The 11,597-nt window shown below is 31.9% G+C and overlaps 1 protein-coding gene across 1 annotated transcript; it reads right to left on the bottom strand.

Annotated features, from left to right (window-relative positions):
• Positions 1-5,369: 5,369 nt before the first annotated feature.
• LOC134246120 (uncharacterized) lies at positions 5,370-10,420 on the bottom strand. Its single transcript, XM_062728396.1, has 6 exons — positions 10,251-10,420; positions 10,030-10,153; positions 8,925-8,976; positions 7,628-7,702; positions 7,245-7,403; positions 5,370-5,807 (listed from the first exon to the last, which is right to left on the bottom strand). The coding sequence occupies exons 1-6, from the start codon at positions 10,337-10,339 to the stop codon at positions 5,779-5,781; spliced, it is 528 nt and encodes a 175-aa protein (XP_062584380.1). The 5' UTR covers positions 10,340-10,420; the 3' UTR covers positions 5,370-5,778.
• Positions 10,421-11,597: the final 1,177 nt, after the last annotated feature.

The raw sequence follows: 11,597 nt of genomic DNA, 5'->3' as shown, positions 1-11,597 counted from the left end.
CGACCAGTGACACCCACCGTGTGCTCGTTGATTGAGAAATAACTAGAAAATCCGTCGACAATTCATCGTGAATATAATGGCCTTAGCCCTAACAATCAATATAAAAACACGTCAGTCAGCATTTGACTTAATGATAAATTGTATTTGCTGACAAGCTCATTGAATCGACATAGAACTTATGAAATGATGACTTTAAACGAGACAGCTGAAATTTTGTTTCATCAACTTGTTCGTCAATAATTTACCTCGTTTTAGAAATTGTTCATATGTGGAGCAAGCTCTTGCGTATCGAATCAACTGATCTGAGAGACATAAACCCTGTGTACAGGTGATGAAGGTATAGAGCTTCATAAGTAAGGAAAGCTTGCGATTGAAAAGTTCAAGTCATCTCGTTTATCATAAAGCTTGGTTGTTAGATTACCATTAACGTCTTTTTCAAGTACAATATCTTAATAAACTGAAACAGATGTATCAGACTCTGTGGTATCTTTTATTTCAAGTCCACCGGGATACTAGTATATCGTATCGACATAAGAATGGAAATAACCATTGTTAAATGACAAGACGTCGTCGATTTATCTAAATGTCGAGTTGAATTAAGGTCACAGCAGGTGTTTTGTTCTTTCACATATATGATTTTGAACAAATTCAAAAAATAGGTCTGCTAATAACGGGGCAAAAAATTGGTGCCCATGGGAATTCCAATAGATGGTTGGAAGACCTGGTCTCCAAAAACCATATAGTTATTGTCAATAAGCTGCAAAAGTGTAGCATAATGGTTTTATGTTTGTCTTTGACCATAATGCTACAGATCCCGTAATGCAAAAATTGTGCAAAATTTTTTGCGCACAGATGATCATGAGAATGTCTCCACTTTCCAGCATTTTTAATTTTTTAACCAACTACCTTTCACTTTATGATTTTAGATACATTTTTAACTAACCTGCATATTTAACTACCTCCCAACCGTTTATAGTCGTATCTTTGGACCAGTAAACTCGCTTAATTGTTGTGATTTGTTGTCGAAGGGTAGAAAATTCTATGCAAGTAATTTTATTGGTATTTAGAGATGAATAGAAAGGGTTAAAGGTGGATAAAATATACAGGTTTTTAAAAATATGTCTATAACTTCGAAGTGAAAAAAGTTGATTGACCAATGCTGGAAAGTGGAAAAATTCTTTCCAACCGTGCGCAATAAAATCTTGCGCCGTTAATTGGACAATTTTTGCATTATGGGATCTGTATCGTAATGGTCAGAGACAAAATATATTTAAAACCATAACGCTACAGTTCTGCAACTAAATGTCAATCAAAAATCAAACGTATTTTTAATATCAACTTCAGTGTACTTGTGTTTACAATCAGAATGTTTTTACAATGAAGCGCATTGAAGTGGTAAAATTTTCCGTTTGTATGAAACGTTCTGAGTCATGTTTTGAACGTCAATTACAACATAATGACACGCCCATTTCTTTAGAAACGAGAAAGAAATATTCTTAATGTTATAAAAAGCAATATGAGTTACACTGAAATGGAGCTTTAAAAAAATCAGAAGAGAGAGTTAGAGACTCTCCGCTTCTGTAAATCACAAATTACAACGAATATGTACATATTTTTGAACTTATCATGTCTATTGAAGTTACCACAACACATGTTTCGGTGAACACGTGTTTAATTTATTTAGACCGTCAATTTCATTGGCTATTATATTTATGGAAAACCTTTGACAGGTATTCTAATAAACAAATCGACCGTTTTATCCATTTCTACCGTGTCTAAGATGACAATAAACGTTCTAAAGATAGCTCAAAACGTTCCATTCGAACGGAAAATTTTACCACTTCAATGCGCTTCATTGTAACAAAATAATTTTGCAAATGACCAATAACAAGGTAGGCCTAAGTAAATCTACGAGTTCCTTTATTGTTATAAAAAAAAGCTGTCAATGATATCAAAAAGCCTCGACTTCAATTTATCGTGAATAATGATTGTATATGAAATTGAAAAGACATAAGTCAATGTTTATGCTGTTGATTTTGATAAAATCTTGCGATTTAAAAGTTTCCAAAAGTTCCTTGGAATTTTTAAGAATCCACATCTGATTTACACCACTTCTCGAATATATAGTTGTACAGTACTCCTGAAGTTTTTTCCTATACTACCGTAAATAGGAGGATTTTACCCTTACTTTGGACTTTCAGTAGGCGTGACTTTCTCGGCGCTACGTAATAGCGAATACTAGTAGATTCTCATTGGTTACGAAATTAATAACATCAGGAACTTAAAATTGTTGTTGATAAAGATGAGAATTTGCCCCACCTCTGTGCCGTGAGAGAACTTTTAATTGGCTATTTACTACACCAGTTGACATTCGGCCGCATTTCTATCATATGTATATTTCAACAGTGATGGGAAGCACATGTAAATTTCAGAAGCTAATTAGGTAACGTCGAGAATGCCACGCCTTACTGAAAGTCCAAACTCAGCGTGTAATGGTAATATTTTAGTGAGGAGTAAAGAAAGAGACTTGGTTGAACATTTATACTGGAAACCGCTATATATATTTGTAAGGATTTTTGTGAAGTTTCGGAATCCATTAGATCGAGCCTTTTCACTTCCTTCTGTATTTCATTGATCTCTCTTCGAGTCTCAGAGATTTTTGCCTCGTTTACTTTCTTTTTGGCATCTCTTCCTGTTCGAGCCTACCATCATCCACGTTCTATAGACACTATCCTTTCTTAAAGTTCTTTCCATGTTCTTTCCAACTGTGCTACACAGTTTAAGTCTGATAGACGCTGTTTTTCTGTGGTGAAGGATATCAAAATCAGCCACTCTCTTCACTCTTACATCCAGTTATTGTTGTCTCTAAGTTCCATTTATCATGTGATCAATTTGATTTTTGTCTATCATGTTTGGAGTGCAAGTAACTTTACTCGGCACTTAAAGATTTATTGTGCCACCGCGTGTTGTGTCACAAGAGCTCGGTTTCTAAAGTCTCGCGTCCAAAGGACCCGCAACTTTCATTTCAATGTGCCGAGCGCTTGGCAAAGGAACATGTGCTACTTATCTTTAATCGACCTAGGTCACCCGCGACTTAGGTTCGAACCCACGACGTTTCGATCATAGTGAGCGCTCTATGAATGAGTTACCATAATGGTCAAAAAGATAGATATAGCAAAGAAGACAGAAAAACATCTAGAAGCAAATTTTTGAACAAGGCTTAAATACTAATCCCCAGAAAAAAGGGGAGGAGTAAGCATCACCTATTTTAAGGAGGTAATTGAAATCACAGCAACATTAAAGCTTATTTTGTCATTAGCTATTGGCGGTTTAAAAAATGATTGTACTCAGTGCATGCATGCTCCTGAGTATCGAATAGTTAGAAGACGTTAACACCAGGTGCAGGTGATAGCAAAATGTTACTACTAGTACTTCATTGAGAAAGAAAGTTGAGGATGGGAAAGCAGATACATCCCGTTTGTCATATACCAACCTTAGTTGTTCCTTATCGTCTCTGGTCAATGAAACTGCAAATATGGAACAGATGTGGATGACTCTGTGATGTACGTCTTAATTTTAATTCAATTTCACAGGCATACTGACATATGAATGGAAGTAATTTTTGTTAATTTTATAAAACATCGTCAATACATTTAAAAGTTGGTTTGAAGGCCACAACGAGTGTTTTCTTCTTCTCATGTAAAAGTTTTTGAATAAGTTCTTCTTCACTGGAATATAAAAACAAGTCAGTTAGTAGATTTAAGAGCAAAATTAATGCCCATGAGCGTTTGGTCGAACAGTTTGTTGGAAGATCTTGTCTCCGAAAACTACCGGGGTATGTAAATGTTGGCATAAGGAACCCCAGCATCCACCCTTTTGATACAAATATCAGCTTCAGAGTACGTACTTGTTTAAATAAATAGAGTGATTTTCAACAAGTAGTTGATGATAAAATATTTTGGGGAAAACAAGCTGTCTATGAAATCAAAAGAGTAGGTTTTCATTTATCGTGAGAAAGGGCTGTAGATATGAATTTCGGAAGAGCGTATATTTGGATGTTACTTATTTTTGTTAAATTTACTGATTTTAAATTTTTTAAGGATTCAGTGGATTTCCTGAGAACCTTAAAGGGGCCTGGACACAGTTTCAACTGATTTTTTAAAAACCAATTTTAATGTTTACAATTCCTACCTAAGGCATCATCTATTGATTAACAAAAATTTGAACATCATTTGTTGATTAACAAACAAGATAAAGAACTTAAAAGTTCTTCATAATGTAAACAAGGCTCGTGTCTTGTTTTTGTTTACATATAGAAAATAATATATTTATTACAAAATGAAGTTCAGCAAATCAATAGTTACTGTCGAATCGTATTTGAAATTAACTTTTATTTGAAACTATCTACTTTGAACGAACATATATTAGTATATTAACCTGTGTAAACAAAAACATGACACTAGCCTTGTTTACATATAAACAATGGTTTGGAGCTCTAAATCTGTCTTGTGTCTGGACAACTGGCGTTCAAATGTTGGATGATCATTAGAAAGACCCCAGTTAAATATTTGTAAAAATTGAAAAATAAATTTTGAAATTTTAGCTGAAACTGTGTCCATGCCCCTTTAAAATGATTTACACCACTTCTAGAATATCTGTGTAGTAAAATAACAATAATCCAACCTTATTAGTCATTAATTTAAAATGTTTTAAAATGACATTGTAAACATTGAAAATCCTTTAAAACTTGATCTCCTACGGCGTTGAAAAGGTACTAGTACATTGTCAAGTGTTTGCTTATAAATAGGGCGGAATGGAATTGTATATAATAAAGAAATAAATATATGTTTAATCGTATGAATTGAAGATTGATATTCATTTTCAATGCCATGCATCAAATATCACAACTGCAAGGTTCAAGGTTTGCAAATAATATTTATTTTTAGACGGAGGAAAAACCGTGTTCTATATTGACATAGCTTTTAAGAATGAGTAAGACTACTACTGTAAATTAAATGTTACTGAGTTTTCCATAGCACTTGACGTATCTTGTTTTAGAGATGACGAAAACATTTACTTATTCGCATATCTTGCATTTTTGCAAGTACATATATATGATGCGGCAATAGTAGTCAGTGAATGTCAGTAATCTAAGCAATTAGTTGTTGAATGCAAAAATACGTATCTTCACTTTCAAATCAAAAAATTAGTGTGTATTTTTTTTAAAATTGCTAAATCTGTTTTTTTTTACTTTAGGTGAATCATGTTATTTATAAAACAAATGAATTCAGTTATAAATATGACAAACATGACAAAAAAAAAAAAAAAAACAACAAAAAACAAAACAAAACAAAATAAATAAATAAAAAAAAAAAAACTGGGAATATTATTTGATCCGCATTTTTTTAACGAAAGTTCTATTTTTTCAATTGGTATAATAAAACAAATCCAAAGGCCAAGTTTCTCTTGGAACAAAAGAGTACATACTGCAGCAATGCAAACACTTTGTACTTAATACTTAGTACTAGTATTATACATGAAAGTTAATATACCGGTATACATTGCAACACACGCTCCTATATGTAAATAACTGCCACGCTTCATCCAAAATACATGTAGTATGTGAAGACAACACAACTAAAACCAAGTACGAAACAACCACTCAAATCTAGGCTTGGTTCTTGTCTATATTTAAGCTCTAGCCAGCTTTCTTGTCTTTCTCTCTGATGTTATTTTAATTATTTTCCGACATAACTTAAAATCCAGTAAGTCTCTAGGCTATACAAATGATTCTTTCCACGACATATCTGAAGAGAAAACAAAAATAAATTGTTAATCAAATAAAAAAAAAAAACCATTAACACCATAAATACGTTAACCTTTTTTCACTCTACTTCATCAATGGAACAGTATTTTTTTTTTTTAATGTAATCATTTTAAATATGAAGGCCAAAATCCGAATATGCTGTATTTTTGTCATTAAATAAATTTTTATGACACATAAAAGTTGGCTTATCATTACTTCCACAGAAAAGATTACAAGTTTCTTTGACTGTATTTTGATTTACAGGAGCAGTGAGCATACCCTGCCATTTAATTAAGGGGTGACAAATATGATGACACTTATCAGTACATTTAAAGTTTTTGTTTCCCGATTGCTTGTCATACTTTGTACAAAAGATAAAACATGTATATTTAAATTTTATATAAAAAAAGATAAAACCATACATATATATATATATTTTTAGGTAAAAGAGTTCAATGAATAAAACTTTTTCCAATTTACCAAATAGGACTATTTTTTCCCTATAGATACAAAATTGGATTTCAATGATTTATTGATGATTTATTACTTTAAATTTTTCACGTAAAGTTATCAAATTTATAACTATAGGTACTCTATGTAAAAAATTCAAATAGAAACAAAAAAATGTCGAAATGAAATGAAAAGTTTAATTACCAAAAATTGTTGAAATCCCTATGATGACAATTTATGTGTGATTGCCTGTCTCTGTTTCAAAATCGATATTCAATTAAAAGTTTTACTAATAGCGTGTTTTTTAATAAAAAATCTAAAACCACATAAACACCATATGCAAATGACCGTTTTTTTAATTACTATTCCAGACATTTGAAAAGTTGAAATCCCTGTAACATCAATTTATTTGTGAGTAAACTGACTCTGTTTCATAATCGTTTGTCATACAGTTATGTTGTTAGCTGGTCTTTATTATCTATAGTTAATATACCATCCAAATATAAAACAGATGCATCCGACTCTGTGTTGTAGTTGGGATATATCGAGTCGTCATATGAATGGAAATAACTGTTGTGAATAAAAAAAAAAAACAAAAAAAAAAACAAAAAAAACCGTTATCGATATGATTGTGAACGTCGAGTTGAAGGCCATTGATAGTGTTTTCTTCTTCTCATGTAGAAAGTTTTGAAAACATTTGGATTTTTAGGAGTATAAAATCAGGTCAGATGAGAAAAGCACATAATTAGTACCCATAAGGATCCCAACAGTTCATAGAATATACCAATTTCACAAGAAGTCATTCATAAGAGACATTAATTCTCAGAAGAGAGACAAACATTGAAATTTAAATACAAATTCATGTTAAAGCATTTGTATCTTGCTTTAGATACGCGAAGCAATAACAAAGAATTCATGAATCACGGCCTATCTCTATCACACAACCATTTGTCATTGACAAGTCTACCAATATCGCGGCATCAGATACCTCTTTTGTCACGAATTTCCAGGAGAAGCGGGAGAACTGGGAGGTACCTAGACCTGTTTGACTTCAGGGTGGAAACATCTCGGAGGATAGCTCTACATTTAGGACAGCGGTTGTCTCCCGTCTTCTTAAAACATTCCTTGATGCACTTCTCATGATAATCTGAAATAGCAGTGTAAAACAAATCGTGTTAAATTTTTAATTTTTTTTTCTTTTTTCTCTGTTTGGAACATATTAGAAGAAAGAGGACGTATAGGCTTTAAAGAATAAGCATATATAATAAAAACGTTGGCAGAATATTAGTTTTGTCATATTTTCATGTAACAAAATCTAATTTTTCAGAAAAAGGTCAATAAACTTTTAATTTAAAAGACTTTCTAAATTACCGTGTTTGCAGCTAAGTTGTACTAGGGAGGAAGATGTTGGTTCCTTGGGAGATAAACAGATTGCACAGTCGGACGCTGAAAGAAAACAATCAACAGCTTATAATTATCAGAATCTGTTATATCTAAATCATTAGTGCAGTTGAAAAAAATAAAATGTACAGAAAATGTTTAAAAGGAAATAAAGTAAACGTAACATGAATTCAAAATGATGATATATTTTTTACACTGACCTAAACATGCTTTGAAGCCATAAGAAATTATTTTCATTTTTTACTACATGTCTTTCTTTTTCAAAGCATTATTTTGAAGCACTATTTTACATGGTCATGGTATGATTTACAAGTTTTGTACATTTATGCAATAAAAAACTAGGCAATTGACCGAATGAACAGGTGAATATGAAATCTATCAGGTTGACAAGTAGAATTTATTCAGACACTTTTACAAGAGGAAACCATTTGCCATGGCCTTCAACTCGACATGTATATTTATCGATAACGTATTACCAATTAACAGTAGTTACTTCCATTCATCTTTCGATTCGATATACACGTATTCCAGGGGGATTGAAATACAATATACCACAGAGTCTGACACATCCGTTTCATATTTGGATATTTTACCAGAAAAGGACGTTATTGATGACGTAAGAGCCAAGCTTTTTACTAAATGTGATGACTTCAACTTCTTAATCGTCAACTTCCCTTACTTGTGTAGCAATTTCACATGCATATTGGGTTTATGTCTCTCATTTGATTCGATACGTAGGAGATACTCTACGTATGGTCAATTTCTAAAACGAGACGAGCTATTGACAAACAAGTTGGTGAAATAAGGATATCAATAGTCTCGTTTGAAGTTTTCATTTGGCAAGTTATTTGGTCGATACTTTATTTGACCTTGTCAGGAAATACCACCTATAACTGAGTCAAAATTGCGACTGACGTTTTCAGAATACTAGTAACTGTAAGTCCATTATCTACACACTGAATCGGATTTTCCCCCCGATCTTGACAAGGAGCACACGTGGGTTTGACCACTCGGCAGGGGATGCTTACTCCTCTATGATACCTGATCCTACCTCTGATGTTTTGCTCTACTCCTGATTTGTATTTGAATTTTTGAGCTTGAATACTGTTATCTCTATATATTTCATTCACAATTCCTTCTTACCTCCGTGAATGATAAAAGATTTGAAGAATATGCATTTGTTCAATTCTATTACAAAAACACGGTGATGCATTGAAATATGCATTATTTATTGCATCAGATGCAATATATTATATATAAAAAATACCATGCAATCTTTGGCCAGGTGGTAGTTTGTGATACATCTTTCTGTTTGTTATCTGAAGAAGAAGAAAATATCTTTTGATTTCGACAATTTAGCTTAATACGTGTAGAATCTAATTTAAGCAGAATAAATATTTGCTGATATGTTTAAATAATAAGATAAAGTCAATGAATTTACTTAGGTAAATATGCATTTCGTAATAGCAAAATAAAAAGGTCTTTTCCTTTGAAAATTGCACTGTCTAATACTATAATGATGTAATTTTTCATCAAAAGTATCTAGACTAAGACCTCATTCTAACACCATTACTCACATTATACAACTATTATAAAATGACACTATCATTTTTTCCTTGACAGAAGTTTTAGCGTGTCTTCAATTACAGGTTTTTTTAAAATTATAATTAAATAGTCAAGGATACTCTTATTAATAAATGTTATGCAACAGTTTCTAGAATTTCCAGACAGACATGATCAAGACTATTGTTGAGATGGGATAGTTTTTACAGCTATTGTGGATTGTAAAGATTGGATCAAATCAATATTCTACAGGAAAACAACAGGACAATCCCTGTCCGCGAGACGACTCAGTGAATTATGTCCCAGGTATCGGGTATAAACGATTTCAATTATACCCTCCCACACAATAAACCTCATCCTGACTAATGCAGATATTAAATCTATTTATAAAATTAATATTTTTTCTCAGAATTTTTACGCCATGGACAGAAGTATAGGCTATAGGATAACAAACAAAATTTAATTTGATACCACTACAGCTTTGATTTTATCTCTGTAATGTGTTATTTAAATCTTTTGCTTTTATTAAAAATAACGCAATTGACTTAGAGAGAAAAACATATAAGGTAATGATCCATGCGTATATGTACAGTGAATTTTATACAAGGAAACATCCTTGATTCAACAAGGACAAATTAAGAATTTATAGTCTTGACATTAAGCTTTAAGTTGATGGCTTTAAAGTTTAAACTTAATTTGAAATTTTAATTAGTATTGATTATTTTCTTTATGTACTCTAACATCTTTATATCTTACAGTGCGTACTTAATTAATTACATGTATAATGCTCATAAGTACTTTGTACTTACCTGTGATACCCCGTTCTGTGACCTGCAGGCAAAGAGTACGGTTATTCCAAGAATAGTACAACATGTACTAAACACCACAGCTGTAAATATAGTATCTCTCTGAGAGAACTTTGATCCGCTCAAACTAAAAAGGAAATGATGAAATTAAAAATCAAGTAGAAACGGGAAGTGGCCAGGGAGACACATGACTTTTTAAAATTTTGAATAAGTGATATACTTACATATTTATTAGGATGCAGAAGAGGTACACAAAGAGAGTCAATATTTCAATAGTTATCACTAACGCAAAGCGAGACCCAGTTAAATCCATGTTTGTATCTTGAACATTCCGTTCGCTAAATCCGCAGCTGAAAATAGCGTTTAATCTATACAGGCTAAATTTATAGCTAACGTAATGGATAAAAAAAAAACGAAAGTAAAGTCACTAAAGAATAATGTTCCAAATATAAATAGGAAAATGTTCTTTTTATAACAGTAGTGTTTTATATGTACATGTATTTATGTATGAGAAATATAATTTAAAATCTGTTTTTATAATAATGTATTTAAACTGCAAGGCCAAGTGTCACCAAGTACCTAAACATATTTTATGAACTCTTTGCAATGCGCACATCTTGTTATTATTCATGTGCAGACACAGTTCTGTCTTTCCATTAATCATACATGTTAAAATGTGTAAAGAGACTGCTTTCAACCCCCTTCCTCCTTTCTAGACTATTTTTCAATAAAATTCTTATCCCCCAAGATTCAGAAAGTTAGAACTCTATTTTGATATGCATAGTGATACTTTTTGATCAAGTGATTCACTTGAAGATTTCTACCATGCCCATAAGAAATATTTGAGTAATGCTTCAAAGCGCTTAGAGGGAAATTTACTTTAAGTTCAGTGAATTTTATGCATTTCATAAAAAAGGTTTTCATTATGTATGTTAGGCTTTATGTTGTATTTCAAATACAATGCAATAAATACTGAGATTAGTTTGAATTCAGTCGATTTTTGAATACAAGTCAATATATGCTTTGAATGCACAGGAGCGGATCCCATTTTTTTTTTGGTAGCCCACATGTCTGACTCCGAAATTTTTGACATGAAAAAAAAAAACAAACATAAAAAAACATATTTCAATGGTGGGTGGGGGACATTTAAATAAGATCTTCAAATCAAATGACTCTCCTTGATCTTTTAAGTGGAATCTATATAATTTTTTTGTAACTAATCTTTCAAAGACATTAGAATTACTGTGAGCCCCATTCCCGTCCCCGTATATATCCGCCCGACCGATGGAGGTATATTTCTATAAAAAATATATTTATCGCAGAAATATTGAAAAAAGGATGATATAAAAATAATTTTAAAGTACTTCTCACCAACAAAAATATTTTAAAACTTGGTCTGTAAATTTACTGAGGGTATAAAAAGAAAATATATCATATGAACATGTAATAAAATACATGGCCTGGATATCAAGTATCTTAAACATAATCCTCCATTGTATTCATGTTTTTCTTCACCCTATAACTATAGTCCTGCTGGACACATTATTACAGGCGATGTAAATATAGTTGAT

This window comes from Saccostrea cucullata, unplaced genomic scaffold (assembly GCF_032062105.1).
Source record: "Saccostrea cucullata isolate Sc308-1 unplaced genomic scaffold, CSIRO_AGI_Scuc_v1 ctg47, whole genome shotgun sequence".
NCBI classification, from domain to species: domain Eukaryota; kingdom Metazoa; phylum Mollusca; class Bivalvia; order Ostreida; family Ostreidae; genus Saccostrea; species Saccostrea cuccullata.
Note: the sequence above shows the minus strand (reverse complement) of the source record. Positions and strands in the feature narration are given on the sequence as shown.

Excerpts from the sequence above, each read along its gene's own strand:
- LOC134246120 (XM_062728396.1), bottom strand. The coding sequence starts at position 10,339 with ATGGATTTAACTGGGTCTCGCTTTGCGTTAGTGATAACTATTGAAATA. Across the intron at positions 8,977-10,029 it reads CACAGAACGGGGTATCACAG|ATAACAAACAGAAAGATGTA; the intron begins GTAAGTACAAAG and ends CTTCTTCTTCAG. Across the intron at positions 5,808-7,244 it reads GGAAATTCGTGACAAAAGAG|ATATGTCGTGGAAAGAATCA; the intron begins GTATCTGATGCC and ends TTTTCTCTTCAG.